Here is a 22,621-nt window from a genome sequence, read left to right as displayed (position 1 = left end):
CCAGTGATCGGGTCGGCAGATAGAAAACGCTCCGAAATGAAAGTTCTCAGAAAATTACGAAAATTTAACCATACACTAAGAATAATATTTAATTGTCTAATCTCAAGTTTCAAGTCATTTTGGCAAGTGGAAGTATTTTATTTGAATTTAAAATGATAAATCATATTTTCGGGTTTCGAATAAAATACGATAATTCTTTTGAAATTATCAGAGAGGGATTATGGCCAAACTTAAAACTTGAATAAATACTTAAAATATATTCCCATAAAGATAAAATACTTTCGAGGGACGGGAATAATCTTAAGGTATTTAAACCGATTTTCTAAGATAAAAGCCGTTTTACGAAAAACCGAAACACTTCGTTTTTTGAAAAATACAAAAGGATACTTGACGAAGGTTTTGATACCAAAATACTTAGAAAAATATTGTTCATGATAAAACATGAATTTGATACGTTGAAAGGGCTTTCTAAGTATTGTGAATATTTTTCTCCGAAAAATACTGAATTTGAGATACTGGGAGAAAATATTCCAGAAGAGGTATAAAAATGATATTAATATTTTAGTGACAAATATTAATATGAAGAAAAATAAATCCTTCCTTGGATAGAAAAAATCTTGAGGAATGAAGGATTTGATAATTTTTGAAAAATTTAAACTAATTTATTCCGAGAGATAATAAATGTTTGAATATGGAATAAATTACTTTAAATATAACTTTTGTAAATAATGTAACATGAGTACTCTAAAGAATACCAAATATTGATAGTCCTCATTCGAGCTTCATGTAATTTAATGTTGCAGTAGCAAGAAAGAGGTAATCGTAGTCTCACGAAACGCCTCTGCGCCACTATTGCGTAATCAGAAAAATTTCCTTGAAAATAAATGTATTTTGATGTGAAGGAAGATTTAGAGATTAAAAATTACTTGCCCAAAATAACTTTCCACTTTTAATTAATTAATCAAATAAATTAATGACCTATTTGGGAGGATTACTAGGTAAATTTAATTTAATGTTTGTCACAAATACCGAAACAAATATATAAATAATTATATATCGAAGATATCCTTTCAGAGACGATTGAGAGCGATGTGGACAAGATCCAATAATCAGTCCATCTCATCCGTCTACCTCATCCGTCTACAAGAACTGAGGCACATCCACTCTTATTGCCTACAGAAGTAAAAAATCACTATAATTTACATCCACTCTTTGTATTTAATATCACTCTTACTGCCTCAGTACTCATTCTAGGCTAAATTACTAACACAACAAATCACTATAAACACGAATCACTAACACGAAATTACATCATATCATGTAATTACTAGTAAATCAGTAACAACAAATCACATCATATCAAACACGAAATCACTAACAAAACAAATCACTATAAATTAGTAGACAAATCAGTAAAAATACAAATCACAAGTAGTAAGCACTAAAGCCGCCATGTAATTACTACTAAATCATCATAAAGTGACAGCTTCATAAACATAAACATAAGATGAGCTATGTATACAGAGTGAAACATAAACACATAGAGAGAGGGAGGGAGGGAGAGGGAGATTGCTTATGTAAAGCTCAATTAAACACCTCACTCAATTCATCACCATGTAATTACTACTAAATTCATAAACATAAACATAAACAGAGCTATGTATAGAGAGAGAAACATAAACAGCGAGAGAGAGAGAGAAACATAAACAGAGAGAGATTGCTTATGCAAAGCTCAGTTAAACACCTCACTCAATTCATCACTGAAATCCACCAAAAAATCAAAAAAAAGACACAAACTTGTCACTCAATTGAACATAACGATACATATAGATGAAATTTGAGAAAGAAAACAAGAAAGATATAAACACAGCTATGTATAGATGATTACTGTACCTCACAAAGCCTGACCTCCACAATCAAGTGCGGAAAATATCAGATCATCCACGAGTTAACTGCTAGAGAGAACTAACTGCAATACGCGAGAGAGATAACAGCTAGAGAGAGAAAGCAATGGTAAGAGAGAGAAACCAAAATCTTCAACTGATTCCCGTTACAGTTATTTTAACATCTGCTTAATTTGTTTAATATTTATTTAATTAATGGACATGATTCAATGTTGTATAAATTAAATGGATGGCTAAGATCTAGTTTGTAGTTTGTACACTTATTAAGTTTGTATTTGAGCAAACACCTATATATATATATATATAGGCTCATGATCAAATAGAAACCACTCTTAAAATAAAAACTAGAAACCAATACAAGTTAGTGATATTTTCAGTACAATTTAGTGATATTCTCTTTAGGATTTAGTGATCAGTGTTGCAAGACTTAGTGAAAACTTGCAGAAACCGCCCAGAATCTCAATATATGTTCCAAAAACTGCTCAAATCTCCAGACATGTTCACGTTTTCGATTCAGATGGTGGTGACGGTGGTGGAGGTGAAGGTGGAGATGGAGGAAGGATGATTGTAGCGAAGGTGTGGGCGGCTTGAAGTAGGGGGTTGGAGTGTTGCCAGAATAGTGGTGGCTCCGCCGCGTTTTGAAGTTGAGCTGAGGTGGAGAAAGAAGTATGAACGGGGCTGAAGGAGGTTGAAGCAGCGACCAAGATTGGGTTGGTGAAGATGGAGTGGAGATTGTGTTGTTAGAGAAATAATGGAGGTGGAGGTGGAGATGGAGGGGGCGGGCGGCATAGAGGTGGTGGTGGTTATGGAGGAGGTGACGACGGAGGTGGTGGCAGTGGCGGATGTGGAGGTGGGGTTGGTGAAGATGGAAGTCGAGATGGGGTTGTTTAAGAATTTAGTGGTATTTGCTTTGGGATTTAGTGATATTTCAGCTTGGTTTTTAGTTTCTAGAATAAAGAGGATTCTATTGGAGTATGACTCTCTCTCTCTCTCTCTCTATATATATAAATACTACTTTCTCTAAAATATTTTTGAAAATATTTTAGAGAATGTAGTATTTTTGAAAATAAGATTGGAGAAGGTAGTATTTTTTAAAATAAGATTGAAAATAGGGATGGGCATCGGGCCCTTTCGGGTCGAGGATTGCTATACCCGGTCCCGATCCCCGAATCCAAACTCAATCCCCATCCTCGGCCCGATCCCCGTCGGGGATTATTTTTTTGATCCCCATCCCCGGCCCGATCGGGATTCGGGGATACCCGCGGTGATTCGGGGATTTTTAATTTAAGCTAAAATTTCTATTTAAATACTTAAATTCATAACTACGATTGGTTTCTAATATGTATAATTAGTGGGTGTTTGGGAGTCAGGCTTATGGGCTTAAAAACCTGATAAGCCCACTCGGCTTTTAATCTGTCTGTTTGGCAACTCTTAGAAGCGGCTTAATTAAGTGGAAAAAAGCCCAGCAAAAGAAGCTAGGGAAGCTAGCTTATTTCAGCTTCTGCTTTGTTTTGTTGAAGTACAGTATGTAGTTGAATGGTTTGGTGTAACTAAAGTGTGACTATTGTGTCATGATCTTCGCCAGACCCGTTTCTGGGTGATGGACTTAGCCTGGGCATAGGCATACACTTGTATTAGAGATCCAGCACCAGATTAACTTTACTAAAATATTTAGCAGATTCTTATAACTTTACTAAAACCCTTTAATTTTTCAAAAGAAACAAATTATTTATATTACAAAATTACCAAACTAATACCAACTTATAAGTTAAGTTATCCAAACACTTAAAAAACTTCAGTTAGCTTATAAGTTACGGTACCCAAACACTTCTGGTAGCTTATAAGTCCAAACCAACTTCTCACTTTTAATCCACTTCTTTATTTTAAGCAATAAGTCACTTCTTTTAAGCCGAGCCAAACGGCCCCTTAATACCTAATCATTTTAATAAACAAATCTTCAATGATTTAATTATGACCTTTTTAGTTTTAAGACTTATATTAATAGAAATAAATATTGAAATTTATTTCAATAAATTTGATTATATTAAAGAGGTATATAAACATGTTAATAAATGATTATAAACATGTGAAAATCCATGACTGAAGTTGACCTAAAGAGGTATATAAACATATTAATAAATGATTATAATATATACGTATATATTTATATTATATATAATATATAATATATAAATATAATAATTGGGTCGGGGATCGGGTCGACAATCGGGGAAAATCGGGTCGGGGTTCGGGGATCGGGCCGGGGGAAGGTGAAAAACCGTACCCGACCCGATCCCCGATTTTTTTTCAAAGTCATCCCCGTTCCCCGGCCCGTACCCGAAAAAATCCCCGAATCCCCGTATCATTCGGTGCGAGGCGAGGATCGGGTCGGGAGCCTGATTGAAAACGTGGTTATGAATAAAAAAAACCTAAATTTAAAATACATGTCCGAGCCCAATTTTGGGTTACAAGCTCGGTTAAAAGAAGACAATAAACTTGTACAGAAGCTCGGTTAGAAGAAGACAACTTGTACATGCATATCATCCCAATACTGTAGCATCTAATATTGAAAGCCCAAGCCCAACTAGTTTATTCCCTCCCTCACTTAATCATAGCCGTCGATTATGATCTCATGCATCTGTTCTAAATACAGCTCCGTATTATCCCAATTCCCAACCCAATTTAGGTCGTTGTTTTTCTCGTCTCTCTCGCTCGCTCGCTCTCTCCCTCTCTCTCTCTCTCTTCTTGTACTTAACAAGGTAAACTCAGATCTATTCCCCAATTTCAGTAGAGTATGTATCTACACATGTATATATTATTCTATTTTAGCTCCTTGTATAATTTTTATACTCTGCAATTATAATCACTCAGATCTGTGTTTCTTAGACTAGTAGTCATTTATGTTTAACTTGATTAATTACATACACCGCAACTTAACGCCGCTATGTTATTGTTTCTATGTCGTTTTCATTTTCGATAAATCTACCTGACTTTTCGATTTAACTCAAGTAATGTATGTATGTGTAAAGTACTCTCTCCATTCCAAAATAATAGTCGCTTTGACTTTGTGCACGTATTTTGAGGTGTAAAAAAAGCGTATTTTTACATATTATTTTTAAAAATTTCTTTTTCTGAATAAAAATAGAGATGTTAAATTTTTATTCACAAAAAGAAAATTTCAAAAATAATGTGTGGAAGTATGTTTTTTTTACACATCAAAATACGTGCACAAAGTCAAAGCGACTGTTATTTTGGAATGGAGGGAGTATATAATAGATAGTAGATGTTTTAAGTAGTCGTCAAGTTCTCAATATTTATTTCTCGAAAATGTGTAGGTTTGAATCAGGATGCTTATTTTTCACCTTATTAATAACTAGTTTTATTATTTCATGTTGGACAATTACAAAGGCGTGTGCTATACCTTTTAGCAAGTAGTGTTTTGACAAAACTGCAAGTTAATGAATCTGGTGAATTTTTATAATTTGTTTATGTTTTCTGTGTGTATAATTATCAAGCTTTTATATTGTCGTAATTGCTTATGTGTAAATCTATTACTGTGTTTGTTTTAGGGACAATGCCACGCTATGATGATCGCCATGGAACGACCCGTCTCTATGTTGGCCACCTGTCTTCACGAACAAGGTCCCGTGACTTGGAGGATGTTTTCAGCAGATATGGAAGGTTAGAATTTGGTTTGACAAGGTTCACCGTTCTATGTATACATATTCCATGTTTGCATCCACATTCCTGTATGAAACTTAATTCTGCTAGTGTTTTAATTGTTATTGGAAATAAGATGGTGCTTGTTACTTTTTGGGGTTTTGCTTAGTTGATTGTAATAATTGTCGATCTATTGAATATGGTTTACAATAATTTATGTAATCTTTCCATTAGTGGCCAGTCGTCATATTTCGGGGTTATTTTGCTATGGGGTATATAGTCCAAATTGAAGGCTTTGCCAAGACATATCCAAGCTTGACATTGGCACTCATTTTTCCACAAAACAATTTTTTCAAAGAGTTTCACCTCTCACTCATCTAAGTTACTTAACTTGAATGATCTTCATGAAGGTTTCCGGGCTTCACCTGGAGGTTTGTGGTGAGAGGTTGCCCATGATGGAATTGGTCGCAATTCTTGCAGAGTGTATAGGGAACTTTGGAGATTCTTTCTATATTATTATTGCATATTTTTTTCATGGAAATGGCAACAATTTCAAAGTGGAGTTTAGTTCATCTTTGTGGGGCAAGGTGCCAACCTTTAGTACTTACATCATGACGGTCTTGTTGTTTCTGGCACCATTCGCAGAGTCCGTGATGTGGATATGAAGCGTGACTTCGCCTTTGTGGTATGCAGTTTTTTTTCCTTTTATACTTCTTTCCTGTATTTATTCTCCTTTTCTTGCATATTGTATTAGCTTCTTCCAATTAATACGGGAAGTACGCTGAGCTTTCCCCTCACCTTAATGGTTTTAGGAATTTAGCGATTCTCGGGATGCTGATGATGCAAGATATAGCTTAAATGGTCGAGATGTTGATGGGAGTCGTATTGTAGTCGAATTTGCTAAGGGGGTAAGCTTATTACAATATGCTCTAATTGTATTTCGCTGTTTTATTACAGTAAATTTAGGCTTTTTTTACAGTAAATTTAGGCTATCAAGCTGTTTTTCATACAAGTATAATTTGTTTGTGCAAAATTGACAACTGGTGATAATGAGTTATTAGTCTCTGATTAGAGTATTTGATTATGCCTTTTTTGTTCTTCAGTGTCCCCTTTATTATGCTAAATGTATTTAACATGCAATGTAGGCACCACGTGGCCCGGGGGGATCTCGGGAATTTCTTGGGAAAGGGCCTGCTCCTGGATCCGGACGATGCTTTAATTGTGGTATTGATGGTCATTGGGCTCGTGATTGCAAGGCTGGGGACTGGAAGAACAAATGTTATCGCTGTGGGGACCGTGGTCATATTGAAAAGAATTGTCAGAACAGTCCCAAAAAACTCAAGTATGGTATTCAAAGTTTCTCGTACTTCCTTTATTACTTAAATTTATTCAAACTCAATTATGGTATCAAAGTTTGTCGTACTTCCTTTTCAACTCAATGTTAACCAATTACTCTTGCTATTAGACGTGCACGAAGTTACTCTCGGACACCATCTCCTGGCCATGGCAGAAGTCGAAGCCCTAGTTACAGCAGGGATCGCAGCTACAGGTTAATTACTTGTAACGCGTATATTCATATAATAGTTGATGCTTATTTGTCTAGTGATTAGACTGGACTGCCTCCATTGTCCTAATATCATTATTATGGCTCCAGCCGTTCAAGATCACCCCTGAAGGAGCGTAGTGTTGAACGTGCCGAGAGAAGATCAAGGAGTCCTAGGCGACGCAGATCTTCACCACCACCAACTAAAGGGAGGAAGTATAGTCTATCTCCTGATGAGCAGAGCCCACGAGGTAGAGCCACTCCTTCCCCTGGGAATAGCAAGCAGGGAAATGGGTCAGATTATCATAGGCGGAGCAAAGCAAGGAGCAGGAGTCCTTTGGAGGATGCAGAGAGACAAATCCCCAGGCATAGGAGTCCTTCGGAAGAAAATGGCCACGGGCCTAGTCCTAGCCCCAGGGAGGATCGGAGTCCAGTTGATGAGAACCATGGTTCTCCAAGGAACAGTAATAATTCAGGTTAAATTCTGGTGGTGTTTGATGCATTTTGGAGGTTTTAGCAAAACTCTTTTGTTCAAATTCTAGCACTGTAACAAAGCTCATCGGTCTGTTTGATGAGATTTTTCAGATATTTTTGCAATTAAGAAATTGTGTGGACTGATGCTTTACAATCTAAAATCTATTTTCTACCCCATGTGAAATGCTGTATAGTGATTAATGAGTAAGTGTATACAAAGGGGATGTGAATTTTGAACAGAAGAAATAAATTGACAAATGAAATAATGATTAGATTGATCAAAATACACACAACTAACTTGGTACCATTTTACATGTATTATAAATTTGTCTTTTATCCTTCTACTTTTATAACTTTAAACAATTTCTTTTATTTTTTAATATTCCTCTCGATTTTATATATTTTAAAATATCCTAAAAGTAGTAAAAGAAAAATACTCTCTCAATCCTTTTTATAAATAATTTGATTTTTGCGTAGCTAGTGACTTTTAATGGATAATGTAAAGTAATATTTTATAAAAGTTTTGAGTAAACGTATAGCAAGTATATTTCTTTAATGAAAAAGTAAAAGATATTAGTTTTATTTATAGAATTCAAGTGAAAAATCAAATACCTTATTAAATGAATCAAAAAGAATAAGTCCAATACCTTCTTAAATGAAACAAATAATATCGAGTACTATACTACTATTATAAAAGTTGATCTCGACCTAGGCGTCTCATCGCCTTTTAAATTTTCAATTGAAATACCGTTGATTTATACTCCCTCCGTCCCAATGAATTATATACATTGAGATCAGACACGGAGACCAAGAAAAATTGTGAGAAATGAGTAAAGTTAGATGGAAAGTGAGTAAAGTGGTGGGACCCACATGTTTTTTAATACGGTTTTTCTATGGTGTGCCCATGGGCACATGCTAAGCACGGAAAATTTTGTACTTGGGAGATTTTGATTGGCTCCTCTCTTTTGATAATGGTGGACCCCCTGCAAATACACCAACCACACCAATCAAAATCTCCCAAATCCAAAAGTTTCCGCGCTTAGCATGTGCCCATGGGCACACACTAGACAAACCGTTTTTAATAATAGATTTGATATAGTGGAGTAAAGTAGTGGGTGTAATAGTGTTTTTATTATTATGTAATGGAGATATTGGGAGAATGTAGTGGGTGTAGTAGTGTTTTATATTATAAAAAGTTGCTATTTTGGGAATGTATAGAAATGATTGGACATCCCAAAAAGAAAATTGTATAGAATTGATTGGGACGAGGGAGTACCATTTTATCCATTTTCATTTGGGAAAATAGATTTTTTTGTCACCAAACTTATTATGTTTTTAGAAATTTGCCACTCAACTAATTTTTTTTTCCTTTTAGTCACTGATGTTAGATTCGGATTTTTTTTTGCCATTAAAGTTAGGTCCGGATTTGATTATTGCCATTATATTAATTCTTTGTAGTATTGTTAAAATATAGTGATAACCTGTAATATTTTGATGATTTGATATATGTCTATCTTTATATATAGTACTTTTATGTACCCAAGATCGTTTATCTTCGGTGATAAGAGTTAAACATGCATTTTACGGTTTTTAATAGTACACTCTCATAAATTATTTTATTTTTTCTTCCGAATAAAAATTTAGTGTTTGAATTTTTATACGCAAAAAGAAAATCTCATAAATCATCGAAGATTAAGTTTTCCTCTCTATTTATTTATCTTTATCTTGAAAATTATAATAAGATAAAGTTATTAAAAATTATGAGGATAAATTAAGAGAGATCTTAGGCTGAACTAGGTGATTGAAACTTTAATAGTGAAAGATGATGCATCGTATCACTCAATTAGACTTTATTTTATCATGGAGAGCATAAATTATTTAAAGTCATTGATTCCATACTGATGATTTAATGAATTTCTAGAATTCTAATTACGATTTTTCCTGATTTTAATATTATATCACCTCATTTTATATTATTATTGCTATATACAAAGATATAAACATACATCATATTATCAAAAAATTATATGCTATCACTATGTATTAATGATGCTACAAAAAATTATCACAATGCTAATAATCATATCCAAACCTAAATTAGTGATTAAAAACAAATCCAAACCTAACATCAGTGACCAAAAGGAAAAAAAATTTAGTTGAGTGGCAAGTTTCTAAAAACATAATAAGTTTGGTGACAAAAAAAATCTATTTTCCCTTTTCATTTTCTTCTCTTTATTGATCTAGCTTTGTAAATTTTGTACTCATCTTTAATAAATAACATTAAGAAATGGGTGGAAACGAAGTAAATATACATCAATAAAATTATTTAAATGATATTTAAAATTTATTTATCAAAATTAATAATTTTTAGTTGATACTTTTAAGTTAAGTCTTAAATAATAGGTGTTTCCAGCATCTCAAAGTCTAAAAAACATATTAGTAATTTTTTTTTAAATTTATAAAATTTCATCAGGTATAATTTTTTTCACAACAATAAAATTTTAAGATATAAATTTTAATTACAGAGTCAAAATTCATAGAATTATGTTAAAAAATCTAATGTTTTACTAAATGAATCACCCATATTTTCATTAAAATTTTCTAATATATCAATTGAATGTTTGATGATTTATATTAATTTATTCATTCTTATTCTTTCCTAACATTTTCCATATTTTTAGTCTCTGCAACAAACAAAATGTAGTCTATAATGTATACTTTGAAGTTTATATTTTAATTAATGGGTTTTTTCAGCATCTCGAATATGTTTTATATATCCAATGATATATCTAATTGACAAAATATGTAGATAACAAAATAAAAATCAGAAAATGTCCATTTATATAATAAGTCAAGGACTGACTTAATATTATAAATTATAGTTAAGTTATAATATATATATATATATATATATACACACACACACACATGCACAATTTTTCAAATACAAACCCTTAAAATAAAAACTAAAATACAAACCAAGAGAAACTATACTTAAATGTCTATCACCCACCCCTATATGCTATATGTTATCACCCACCCTATAATCACCTACCTAGAGCCCACCCTCACCCCTACCCCCACTCAATTCATCTTGGGCCCGCTAAGGCCTTGCCAAAGCTCCTCACAAGCCCTGGACAAGCTCCAGACAGCCTTAAGAACCAAAACTTGGCCCCACCATGATCCAACTACACCCCGCCCCGATTAGGCCCTACTTAGACCCCGTTGAAGCTCATCTCGGGGTCCATCTCCGGTCCCAAAATCCTTACCATTCTACTTAATCGTGTTGGTTTGTATTTTAGTAGTTTGTATTGGTGTAGGAGCCTATATATATATATATATATATATATAGGGGGAGGTTCAAAAGAGACCGAGGCAATGCGAGAGACTCGAGAGACCACCTACACAACCGTAGTAAGCTCTAACTGAAAATATATTTTTTTCATTCAAAAATGCTGCAGAACGATCTAGAAAACAATTGATATGGTTTGATTACTCAATCAATTCGTAGTACCTCTAGAGTCCACTTCTTCCCCATACTACGAGTGAAAGGGAAAAAGTAAAGACTACCATTTCAGTTTTAAATATGTGGCCAGATTCACTATACGTTAGATTAGTACAAATACTGTTTAAGTCGTATAAGGGCAGTAGACGGAAGGGTTAAAATCCTAAAAATATAAATACGTACGTTTCATTGTATCAATCACAGATTCATTACCAAACCTTCCTTTAATAAAAAGATTATGAATACAATCTATATCCCTGATTGATGCCTGTTCGTATTTGTATTTTTTGTACGTTCATGCTCAAGTCTCTCAATGGAGATCAATCGTTCTTATCAATCCATTTCTGGTATGTATGTTTCATTCTACCAATCAAGTTACTGATTTGGTTGAAACATACAATGGACTATACATGTTATATTATTATTGTTTTGCAGATGCTTCAAGCAACAATTTACACGAGGGTTCTAGTCTTTTTAATGGTGTTGATCTACAGAACCTTGGAAAGGACTGGATCCCCGAATGTTCTGACAGCTTCAGACCTCAATTGGGCCAACGTTTCAGTGATCTTGATTAGGGCTATATTTTTTTTATAAGGAATACGACAGACAATCTGGATTCGATGTTCGTCGTTCAACGGAAAAGAGTGATAGGTTTGGTAACACTATAACAAAGTATTACGTATGTTCTAGTTCAGGTAGGTCGGAAGACAAAAATCTTGAAGAGAACATAAAAAGGAGAACTATATCAACAAAGTGCGAATGTCATGCAAAACTTGTGCTTGGGATTCATGACGCTGGAGGTTTTTTTGTGAAAAAATTTACAGAGGTTCACAATTATCCTTTTGCAGGTAAGGGAGGAATGCAATTCTTGAGGTGCAGCAGGTCCCTATCTGAGTTCCACATGAGGTTCATTGTCGATGCTTCTAAATCAAACATTGGTGCTTCACGAGCCCATACCATTCTAAGATCGATGATTGGTTCATATGAAGATATAGGAGCTACTGTTGTTGATTTTAAAAACTTTTCTAGGGATATTAAACAACATATTGGGAAGCACGACGCTGATATGATTGTTCAGAAATTCAAGGATATACAAGATTCTTCAGACCCCCATTTTAGATTTGAATACCGAACTGACTCACATAATCATCTAACGCAATTATTCTGGGCAGATGGTGATGGGAGAAAAAATTATGAAGTTTTTGGTGATGCCGTTTCATTTGATGCAACGTATAGGACGAACAGGTATTCTGGTTAATGTCTTACGATATATAGTTCGGTATACAAGATGGCAACTAATCTTTTTTATTTTTGAAAGGTATGGAATGGTTTTTATTCCTCTAGTAGGAATAGATAACCACTGGAAGAGTGTAACTTTTGGTGCAATATTGCTTGAGAAGGAAGACAACGATAACTATATATGGGCTTGTGAATCTTTCAAGAAGGTTTTTGTCAAGAATCCTAAATGTATAATCACAGATCAAGACCTTGCAATGAAGGTTGCTCTCCAAACTTGCTTTCCGTTAGTTAAGCACCGTCTTTGCATGTGGCATATAATGAAAAAATTTCCTTCAAAGGTAAATTTCCCTTAGAAAATTACAACAATATGTGTACAATTAAATTTGATATTGTTTTTTTGTACAGTAAAATCACCACGCAATTCTATATCTATCTTTTATACGCTATATTTTGTGTAATAAAAAGATATACTTGTTTTAACTCTTGTTCTAACCGTGATATATGTAGCTTGGTACTGTTTTCTGCGCCGAGTCAGGCTTCATGGAGAATCTTAACCAGTTTATCTGGTCAGATCATATAACTCCAGAAGAGTTTGAACATGGATGGTCTGATGCTGTCGAAGAATTTGACTTAAGTGACAATGTGTGGCTCAGTGAAATGTTTGAACTGAGAAAGTTTTGGATTCCAGCTTCCTTTAATGACGAGCCAATGGTGGGACTTCTTCGAACAACATCTAGATCAGAGAGTTCTAATTTTTATTTTGGAAATTATGTTCAAAGAGGAGACACACTTTCAGAGTTTTATCTCTGTTATCAAAGCGCAATTGACAAACAAAGGAACAACTCGAAGAAATTGACCCACTATGATGATTTCACACCAAAATTAATCACTGACAAAGAAATTGAGAAGGATGCATTGAGGCTTTACACCAGGGCTATGTTTTATAAAGTACAGGAGGAGATCAAAGCTGGTAGTATGGATGTTGTCGTCTTAAGCATGAGTTTTGCGGACAATACAAGAACAATAATGATTCAAGACACATTCAAGAAGGGTATCACTTTCAAGGTTTGTAAGAATCAATATATTTATTGTTTTTTGCAAAAACTACAATGATGTATTATTAGACTTGGTAGGATACTATAATTCCCCTGCTAAAATGTATCATTTCACAGGTTGAAGTAAACATGGACACAAACAATATTGAATGTTCGTGCAAACTTTTCACCAAAGCTGGTTACCTATGCTCTCATGCTTTTTTTAGCCTTGGCATATGCGGGATAAAATTAATTCCAAGACAGTATGTATGCAACAGGTGGCTGAAGAACGCCATAGAGCGTTTCAGTACACTAGAGCTTGGAGAAATAGCTGATAGTGGTACAATACAATTATCTAGACGCGTTAAGTCGCAAGATTGTTGGTTCGAATTTCAGGGTTGTCTCAGTGATGCATCTGGAAATCCGGAAATATTGGAGTATATTAAAAGTGCGCTGAGTAGTATGCGGAAGCACATTACAGTGATAATGAAGAAGCCGAAGACCCGATTGAATTCTGAACAAATTGAAGAATTGATAGATTCTCGTGTTGTTGAAGAGGTGACCATACAGAATCCAAACAAAAGCAACAACAAAGGCAGCAGAAAAAAAATTGTATCTGGAGCAGAATAGTCTATTGGCTGTAACAAAAGAAAGAAAAGGAAGTGTGCAACATGCAAGGAATATGCTTTTCATGATTCAAGGACGTGTCCTGAAAAGAATTGATCAAATTCGTTTTTAAACTTGATAAATTGTTTTTTGTTTTGCTTTAATATTTTATATGAATCTGGGTTTGTTAATTGGAAAGTAAACTTTTTTACATTTTTTCATTTGAATAACATTGTAGTAGCATGCCTTACAGTTCTAATTTAATTGTTTTCTTTAAACGATTCCATAACTCAATTAGTTTTACTCATTTTCAAGTCAAATAACTTAACCGAATAGTTGATTGTATACTCATCAGGGACCTCGTTGTCCTTTGCATACAACATATGTAGCAAGAAAGTTTGTTGAACTGACTGGTATGAAGTCAAAAGAGATTCCATCAATCTATGTTTTTCCTGTTTTAAAAAGGGTAAATATGTTAATTTGAGAAATAAGTAAAATTTTTCACTAGAGAACATAAGTATATTTATTTGCTAGTATGATTGTATGAGGATTAACAATCAGTGAGAATAACAAACATTGACAAATTTGTCTTCGTCTATAGTCGTGCACCCGATCCACTCAGAAGTCTTAACCTGTGTCAACAAAAATTAACCATTATATACATAAAAATAATTATGAACAAAATTAATATTTTAAAAAAACTATACGTAACCTGTTCAAAAATTGAACTGGGTTCAGTTCCTTGAACTTTGACATCACGATTATTATCAGACCATTCTTGTTTTTCCTGAACAACGATTGATAATAGCTTAAGACATCAACTATTTTGTATCCTATTCTTTTAAGACAAATATAAAATAAAAATAAATGAACATATTGTAATAGATGTTAACCTGGTGATAGGACGTTCTTGAGCTGCTCGCCCTGTATGCGGTTCTACAGGGCCACTCTTGGCCCTTGGTTGTAGACTTTACAAACAAAAACAAATATCAAGGTTTAGTTAATAAAAAAGATGCAAAAAAAACTGATTTTTAAAAAATATGTCATAATTGATGGAATTTTCTAATTAAAACCTTCGGTAATAGATCCCAGTCAAGATCTCCATCATCCCTCTCCAACGAACACCAATTGCCACGCTCCTTGAAATAAATCATCAGAGTGTAGTTTATAGGGCAGTCTTTCAGTAGTAGAATGGTTTTTAAATTACAACATTCATATAGTTTGGTAATTAGCTTAATGTATGGATAATTACCAGATGCATTTCTTCCACAGGGGTTGCGTGGGTATCCGTCTGAACTTCAGCATCATCAATCTTACCCTAAAAAAACATTGCAACAAACATGAATTTGCTTGTTTAAAGTGACTAATTAAGTAACTTATATACTTATAGAAACCCAAATAGTTTATACAAACAACCAAATATTCTTTAAAACAACCTTTACTCTGCAACCTTGCAGAGTCATATAGTCAATGTCTGGTGTTCGCAATTCTCCATTTACCAGAAATGACCTCTGTATCAGCACTTGTTCCAGCTTAATCAAACAGTAGTTGTTCCAAGGAGTAAACCTAGGAAGATTCCTGTCTGAGAAGGCTCTCTTCCCAATGAAAGTATCAAGAAACATGTATTGTAAAGAAAAAGTAAAAATGTTACCATGATAATTCTGTCAAACTAGTCATAATAGTTTACCAATAAGAGAATCTAAATAATATACCAGTAGAAGCGGTAACGAGCCCGTATAGTATCTTGTTTCCTTGTTTTGCAGCCAGAACTTTGTAGACTTTTTCAAACATCTTAAAACAAATTAACACCAATTGTAATTAAAACAACGGTCTAGGTCACAACAACAACCTAACAAATTCTGCCTGATGTACGAATTCGATGGAACTTGGCAGAAAAAACATATTAAAAGAGATATAAAGTTTTGTTTAAAATTAACATCAGCCAGCATTGAATCATTAACAGCGCTGATGACATCCTTTACAGCTACTCTGAAAGAATTTTTGCTTTCACCGTACTGCTTCCTCCACTCCTTCGCTAAAGGTTCACTCTTAACGAAAGGTATTTTTTGCGGTCCTAATGGTAGTCCAAGGACATCATGAACATCAACATCAGAAACCTCAATGGACCTACCACATATTACGATGCAGCATGAGTCATAATCAAAGTTATTGACAACACTGTAAGATAGATATTTAGGATAACTTTTAAGGTCAAAATTCAAAATACTCCCAAATCCAGTCTGTGAGATCCATTCTCTCTGTGACACGCTCAAGTTCTTGATCATGTCACAAAAAAGCGATGGACTCAGTTTCATGAACAATTTATTCCCTTGACAGACGATCTTGTCATCATCTCTGTCGTCAGTTTCTTGTTCCTTTGTCTCGCGAGTTCTTCGCTTCTTCTCAAGGAAAACCTGCATGGTTAGTGTATTTAGGAATAATGATTTTGTTCAATTTTCTTTATATCAGAAACTAAAATATATAGGCTTACCAGTGTAACATCATCATCTTTTTTGCAATCAGGACGCCCCCTTTTGGGATTCTTCCTATTGTTCCGTTGAACACTGTTACCTACGTTGTTTAACAATATATATATGATATTAAACCACAAATGCAACTAAGAACATTTTTAAAGTTTTGAAAACAGAATTTACTACTGGGATATATATGTGTTTTTATATAAATGATAAGATTTTACCTGCAGATTTACAGGTATCTATTAATCTCAACATATCCATATCACACTTGCTCCTCCATGCTCCTGAACCTGTTTTACAAGATTTACATCGTCAGATAACTTTTGAATCTGTGAACCACTGGTGTTGTATGCTTTCTTACCTGTTTTCCGAAAAAGATTCAACAAACCACTGCGCAATTCTTCGACATCTTCAGCAGTAAACCAAGTTTTACTCATCTAATAAAAACGAAGAAAGACATCAGTTGAAAGAACACATATGAAATATATCGTGGTAAGTATAGAACATACAAATGAGGGATAATCAGCCATTAAGCTGAACGTATAAGGACACATCTTCAAGAACTGAGTTGTATAGAACAAGACATAGAAACCACAACTTTTGTCATCATTTTGTTTTGGCACCTGTTAAAAAATATAAAAAGTAAACAGAAACATCCTAGAATGAACATAAAAAATTCGTCTAATCTGAAAATACCTCAGGCATCAACAAAGGAATCGAGTTAATGTTCTTCAATGAACAACTTCTTTTTGCGTATTTGTAAAAAGAGTTCAACAAACTACATTTTGAAATGGAAAAAATCAATCTTGCAGTGTAAATATACGTGCATGTACAGTTTAACATCAAAGCGGAAGAGGTAAAACAAAAAATTCCCTCGAATAAACTGTTCAACATTTCCAGATTCGGAACCCTTTAATGAATCCAACAGCAGCATTGTTGGGCGTTAAGCCCCACCTTTTAGATTGTTGCTTGGGTTGCACAACACTATCAACACCCAATGATTCCTGGGATTTTTTAAAAAATTATATTGAATAATAATAACAAATGCTTTATATTATCATCAACAAACTCACTTAAAATGTATAATACATAGAAATGACAATTTTTTGAGACTTACCACAAACAAATTGGGAAAAAAACATATTTCATCTCAAAGAAGTTGTCCTTCATCAGTCGACTAAAAATCTTTTCTCTCCCCTTTTTATTGTGATAATAGTATTTTGTTGCCAGAGGATCTACATATAAACAAGTTTTCCTCTTCTTCTTGTCCAGTGTTGCCCACAAAAGTCTGGATTGATTTTAGAAGATAAAGGAACAATTGGATAGGATTTTTTTGTCAATTGACTACATGCAAAACAAGAATAGCTCATAAAACTTGACATACCTAAAGTACTGATCGCCTTGATCATCGTTCAAAATTTCTGGATCAACTAAGAAAACCAAAAAAAGAGATCAATTATGTACAAACAAATTACCCACACTTAAGAGACTACACTAATTGAAAGAGGTTTGAATTTTTTCTAATTTGCTATCACACCTGTGCTTACAGCTTTTCCGAGATGAATCCTCCTTTTCATTGTGTTCGTTTAGTTGATTTTTTCTGAGTTCTCTCTACCAGGAGAGCAGTCGAGTATAATACAGTCGGGGTTTACAAGTTACAGATTAAATGGGTAACGAAGAGTAATAACATTCAATTAATGTTTTTGTGAATTAAAAAATGTAGGCTTGTCTTAAGTATGTTAGCGATAATAAGGCTTAATTTGGACAATAAAGGAGTTATCCTCGTTAAGCGGGATTCAATGTTGCATTACCCAGTCTAATTACTTTTCAGACATTATTACTGCTCTAATCCTCTCGAACCAATAGCCGAAACTGGAATTTAATTATAATAAATGTATAAACCAAGAATTCTAAAGAAAGATTTATTGCTTTTACATCGATAAGTAACCTGATAATTTTACGAGAACACGTTATAGAATTTATGTTTTTTTTATGATTCTGTTATGGAACAAAGTCAGGCATTTTATCAAATCTTATTTTCAAAAAATATATTTTTCTACAAAAACAACGAATTCACCTTTGGTCGAACCAAAAACATCTTCAGAGGGTTTACACGAACACGTTACGGACTCTGAATGTAATCCAAATAAATTAATGTTAGCCTTTTTTAAACTTTATTCAAAATGTACTCCGTAGTGGAAAATATCTTTGGGCATTTTTTTTAATATATATATTATTTAATAATTATTATACCTAGAACACGTTTTAGGGTTTTTGTTTTTCATGTTTTTTGTTATGGAACAAAGTTGATTATTTTATCTAATCTTATTACAAAAAAATACATTTATCTTCAGAAACATAGACCACACCTTAGTGAAACTCAAAAAAATCTTAAACATTGACATGAACACAGTACAGATTTCTTGTTTATCATATTTTTTTGAGCATTTCAAGAACATAAAAAAAATTAAATCTTTAATTAGAAAAACCAAGACGAATACATGGGCAACATGATTTTTTGTCCGATATTGTTAATGATCACTTAAATATTTTTAAAAGAATTAATGTCTTACAAACTTTTAACAATAAAATTAGTTCATTGAGTCTAGAAAAAGTTGATATTCTTTATTTATTGTTTGTTCGAAAAATTGGTTAACACGTTGCTTATTCTAATATTACTATATATTTATTTTTATTTTCATGATCATTAAAATTTATCTAGCACTTGCTCTGTTTCATGTTCACGAGAGAAAAAACCTTTTTAAAGTCTACAACACATACATTCGGAATTTTTTTTATGTTCTTTTAAATTATTTATGTTCGATTTTTACAAGTGTTACTCTATTCGTTCCAACATATGGTCAAACGATTCAATTAAATGATCCAATCACCATCCTGAAACCAAATTTAGTAATAAGAATATTTCTAAAGTTACTATACAAAATTTTTGGAAACGTTAGCACGGTTCTTTTCATCGCACAAGCCCGTCAAGCTTTCGTGTATTTACAATTTTTCATCATATTAAATATAGGTAAACTCGTTTTACACAGCATTTAATGCTATTTATTTGTTCTCTGTTAAATTGTAAATTCTTTTATTTGTTTTTACATAGTTCAGTTATGAGGTTGTTAACTATATTTTTAATTGAGAAATATAATAGTTCTCGGATCTGTCCACATTTAAAATAAAATATATATATTAATTAATAATTTTGAATAGAAACGGATAACCGAGTTTAGTTTTTTAGCTTAATTAATGAAGTTTTACTAGCTAAATTAAAATCTCTTTAGTCGTTTTAAATTTTGCGTGAACACATTATGGGACCATCCCTATGTAACTCTTGTCCTAGAGGAGAATTTTTAATTTTCCATGCAACTGGAACTTCTTAACGATTCTCAAAAAATAAAAAGAGGTTCGCTTAAAATTAATATTTAGGGTCGTTATTAATAAATTCCATATTTGGAATAGTTTGATCAAATTAAAAACATCATGATAAAAACATTTTTACATCAAAAATGATAACCCTATGAAATCCAAGTAAACAAATCAATTTTTTATTTTCTGAAACTCAATTTTTTTTACTCTTCATTGATTTTATTATCGCCGCGTGTGTTACCAAGTAGACAACAAGTTACCAAATAAAATACATGTTAAATACTCGATTATTGGTTTATCCTCATAGCCATCATAATCCCAGTTTGGCCCTTAGGGGAACACAAAAATGACTAAATACGTTAGATGTGTGCGGCATGGTGTTTTTATTTATAGGATAAAAATTTTAGGCCATTAACAAACCAAGTCAAAATTGAAAACCAAGACAAAATGGAAATTGAACACAGAAACCACGACAGAATTAAAATTGAGTTGTTCAAGCATTTTTTATATTTCATATTTTCGGAAGATCAAAAGATGCACAATAACGAGAACATACAAATTAATTACTTAATCTATTCTTACTTCTGTTCTCCTTCATCTTTTAGGAACATTGCTTCCTTCACCTTGTTCCAACTTTCTCTTCTTACCGATTTGTGGTGGATCAAACTTAGTTGGATCTATCATGTGAAGACCGAGGGCCTGTTGCTCTTCCTTGTGTCGCTTAAGTAAATCTATCATTCTTTCATTGTTTGAGTGGTGTATCTCAAGCAACTTAATCTCATCTTTCAACCTTTTGTTATCCTCCTCCAGGAGTTTGATGGTTTCTTTCATCCTTGTGTTCTCCTCGACAGCATCTGCAATGATCTTCTGTGCATCTGAAGACATGATGTTAAATAGAACTCTTGGAAGGATTTTTTTGATGTAACTTTGTTTTTTAATACGGTTGCATAGTGCAATTAGTGGGTTTTTATACTAAAAAGAGCAAGTGTCTTTTGGAATTCAGTCACGTCTCCCTTGGTGGACCCTCGGTCTTTACACACGACTTAAGATTAAGTTTACATTTAATAGATTCATGTATTATTTGTTAACTATCATCGGATCATTTGATTTATATTCAATGTACTCTTTCTGGTTCATAAAATCGATTTGTTTTATATAGCTAGTACAATAATTAAAAAAAAATTAACTCAGAGGATTCAATACACTTGAAACTCTGAGAATTTCAATTTTTTTATGAAGTTGATTCGAGAAATGTAAATTAACTATTACAAAACTTGATTTCATATTATTAAAATTTAAGTTTAAACTTTCTACAAAATATTTAATAAAAGGTATATGTGACATACCACGGTTTTTCAAATTGGTACGTGCTCTGTAATTTTGTAAAAAAAATTAAAAATAAATACTGGATGGTTAAAGTCAACAGGTTTTTTTTTGATATTTATGTCAATGATCGAGAAATATTGGAGAGAAAAATTGTTACCATAAAACCTTTGAATGTTTCTTTTAATTTTAAGTGTATTCCTGGAAGTGTTTTTTGTTGAATAATTGACCCGTTTCATCCAAGTTCGATCACATATTTTTTAAATTAATGTTTTTTTAATTAATGTTTTTTTAATCTAATATGAAAAACAGTATCAAGTGTATGATATTTCAGTTTTCAATAGTTTAATTTCGTAGTTAACAATTTAAATATTTCCTAGAATAAAATTAAGGTATTCTTCATGATATTCCTCCTGATGTTCATATAGAGCCTTTAAAAAAATTACAGAAAAACGGTGGGTTTTCTTCAACACTTTCTATGTGGATGCTTCATAATATAGATTTTTTACGTTCAGAACACGTTTTGAAAAAAACTGTACGAGTCAACAAAAAGACCATATAGATTGAAAAACATTTAGAATGTTTATAACAATAAAGAAGAGAATACAGATCAATTCATAATTTTTTTAGGTGGAAAAATACCAATCAGCTGCAAGTTCTTGGAAGAAATCTGATGGGCAAGAATTTAAACGAGTGATAGATGCTCTTTTCTCGAAGGCATAAGCAGACATTCTTATAGCCATAAGGTTTGATGATCTCTCTACGTACCGAAGTACACAGGATGGTGTAGCCATGTCCTTCATCCTACGTATGTTTAGAAGAATATCGTCATATTCAACGTTTTGGTTTGGGTTATTCACCAGATAAACTGCTGCTGCTGATTCAGACTCAACCTCAATATATCTTGCGTCCTCCTCGTCAGCCATCTTAAAACCATAATATATTGCCAACAAATCTACATAAACAGGATGTGCATGTTCTACTATCCCATAATAACCACATGAAAAATGTCCTGACCTAGTCCTCATGAGACATCCAATGGCAGATGAGCCCAATTGTGCATCACTGTGACCACTTACATTGATCTTCCAAACACCCTCCGGGGGTTTACTCCATGGAGCCATTTCAATAGAATAAAATTATTATAAATCCGAAAAAATACTGAGTTCTCTATATCTGTCTGCATCATTGTTGTACCTCAAAATTCTGGTTCCAGCTAATGTCTCCATGACAGAGCTGTTCTTCTGCATTTCAATTTCAGAACCATCATCTTGAGATATCTTGGAAATGTACTCTTCATCAGGCTTTATTCCATAATATTCTTTTTTCAATAATAGTCCTTTTCATTAGATCAGACCATCTCTGGGTTACTTCATTCTTTCCCTCAAGCATATAGTGAATATGCTCAAGCTCCCTTAGAGATTTCAACAACAAATCAGCTTCTGATATTCCGTAGACTCTGCCATTGTTGAGAAAGATTG

The 22,621-nt window shown here is 33.2% G+C and overlaps 3 protein-coding genes and 3 long non-coding RNA genes across 8 annotated transcripts; 2 read left to right on the top strand and 4 right to left on the bottom strand.

The window, feature by feature from the left end:
• Positions 1 to 4,545: 4,545 nt before the first annotated feature.
• Positions 4,546 to 7,758, top strand: LOC108205931 (serine/arginine-rich splicing factor RS2Z33). Of its 3 annotated transcripts, none has more exons than XM_017376059.2 (7): positions 4,546 to 4,663; positions 5,474 to 5,585; positions 6,210 to 6,249; positions 6,377 to 6,472; positions 6,710 to 6,906; positions 7,030 to 7,113; positions 7,219 to 7,758. In XM_017376059.2, exons 2-7 carry the CDS (start codon positions 5,479 to 5,481, stop codon positions 7,586 to 7,588), a joined length of 894 nt encoding a protein of 297 aa, XP_017231548.1. In that variant the 5' UTR covers positions 4,546 to 4,663; positions 5,474 to 5,478; the 3' UTR covers positions 7,589 to 7,758. The 3 variants fall into 3 exon arrangements, with proteins under 3 accessions (XP_017231548.1, XP_017231549.1, XP_063942589.1); XM_017376060.2 differs by having other exon boundaries at positions 4,579 to 4,663; positions 5,975 to 6,249; XM_064086519.1 differs by lacking the exon at positions 4,546 to 4,663 and adding an exon at positions 4,671 to 4,695.
• Positions 7,759 to 11,399: 3,641 nt separating this feature from the next.
• LOC108207131 (protein FAR1-RELATED SEQUENCE 5-like) lies at positions 11,400 to 13,989 on the top strand. The gene is made up of 6 exons (XM_064086652.1): positions 11,400 to 11,433; positions 11,522 to 11,641; positions 11,782 to 12,331; positions 12,405 to 12,663; positions 12,833 to 13,390; positions 13,498 to 13,989. Exons 1-6 carry the CDS (start codon positions 11,400 to 11,402, stop codon positions 13,987 to 13,989), a joined length of 2,013 nt encoding a protein of 670 aa, XP_063942722.1.
• Positions 13,990 to 14,313: 324 nt separating this feature from the next.
• On the bottom strand, positions 14,314 to 14,885 carry LOC135150265 (uncharacterized). Its single transcript, XR_010288578.1, has 4 exons — positions 14,859 to 14,885; positions 14,678 to 14,752; positions 14,541 to 14,597; positions 14,314 to 14,417 (listed from the first exon to the last, which is right to left on the bottom strand). It is a non-coding gene; the product is annotated as an uncharacterized LOC135150265 (long non-coding RNA).
• A 1,917-nt stretch (positions 14,886 to 16,802) lies between these two features.
• Positions 16,803 to 17,221, bottom strand: LOC135150583 (uncharacterized). Its single transcript, XR_010288718.1, has 3 exons — positions 17,139 to 17,221; positions 16,952 to 17,065; positions 16,803 to 16,879 (listed from the first exon to the last, which is right to left on the bottom strand). It is a non-coding gene; the product is annotated as an uncharacterized LOC135150583 (long non-coding RNA).
• A 92-nt stretch (positions 17,222 to 17,313) lies between these two features.
• On the bottom strand, positions 17,314 to 17,874 carry LOC135150264 (uncharacterized). The gene is made up of 3 exons (XR_010288577.1): positions 17,827 to 17,874; positions 17,560 to 17,730; positions 17,314 to 17,446 (listed from the first exon to the last, which is right to left on the bottom strand). It is a non-coding gene; the product is annotated as an uncharacterized LOC135150264 (long non-coding RNA).
• A 3,892-nt stretch (positions 17,875 to 21,766) lies between these two features.
• On the bottom strand, positions 21,767 to 22,264 carry LOC108207130 (uncharacterized). The gene has a single exon (XM_017377589.1). The coding sequence runs from the start codon at positions 22,262 to 22,264 to the stop codon at positions 21,767 to 21,769; it is 498 nt and encodes a 165-aa protein (XP_017233078.1).
• Between the last annotated feature and the right edge of the window lie 357 nt (positions 22,265 to 22,621).

Source organism: Daucus carota, chromosome 2 (assembly GCF_001625215.2).
Source record: "Daucus carota subsp. sativus chromosome 2, DH1 v3.0, whole genome shotgun sequence".
NCBI classification, from domain to species: Eukaryota; Viridiplantae; Streptophyta; class Magnoliopsida; order Apiales; family Apiaceae; genus Daucus; species Daucus carota.
This window is presented reverse-complemented; position numbering and strand designations above follow the sequence as displayed.

What these genes read in the sequence shown, in the direction of transcription:
- LOC108205931 (XM_017376059.2), top strand. Translation starts at nt 5,479, where the DNA reads ATGCCACGCTATGATGATCGCCATGGAACGACCCGTCTCTATGTTGGC. An exon ending in AGCGTGACTTCGCCTTTGTG is followed by an intron (nt 6,250 to 6,376) that starts GTATGCAGTTTT and finishes TAATGGTTTTAG; the next exon opens with GAATTTAGCGATTCTCGGGA. An exon ending in TAGTCGAATTTGCTAAGGGG is followed by an intron (nt 6,473 to 6,709) that starts GTAAGCTTATTA and finishes CATGCAATGTAG; the next exon opens with GCACCACGTGGCCCGGGGGG.
- LOC108207131 (XM_064086652.1), top strand. Translation starts at nt 11,400, where the DNA reads ATGGAGATCAATCGTTCTTATCAATCCATTTCTG. An exon ending in TTCTTATCAATCCATTTCTG is followed by an intron (nt 11,434 to 11,521) that starts GTATGTATGTTT and finishes ATTGTTTTGCAG; the next exon opens with ATGCTTCAAGCAACAATTTA. An exon ending in CAGACCTCAATTGGGCCAAC is followed by an intron (nt 11,642 to 11,781) that starts GTTTCAGTGATC and finishes GTTCTAGTTCAG; the next exon opens with GTAGGTCGGAAGACAAAAAT.
- LOC108207130 (XM_017377589.1), bottom strand. Translation starts at nt 22,264, where the DNA reads ATGGCTCCATGGAGTAAACCCCCGGAGGGTGTTTGGAAGATCAATGTA.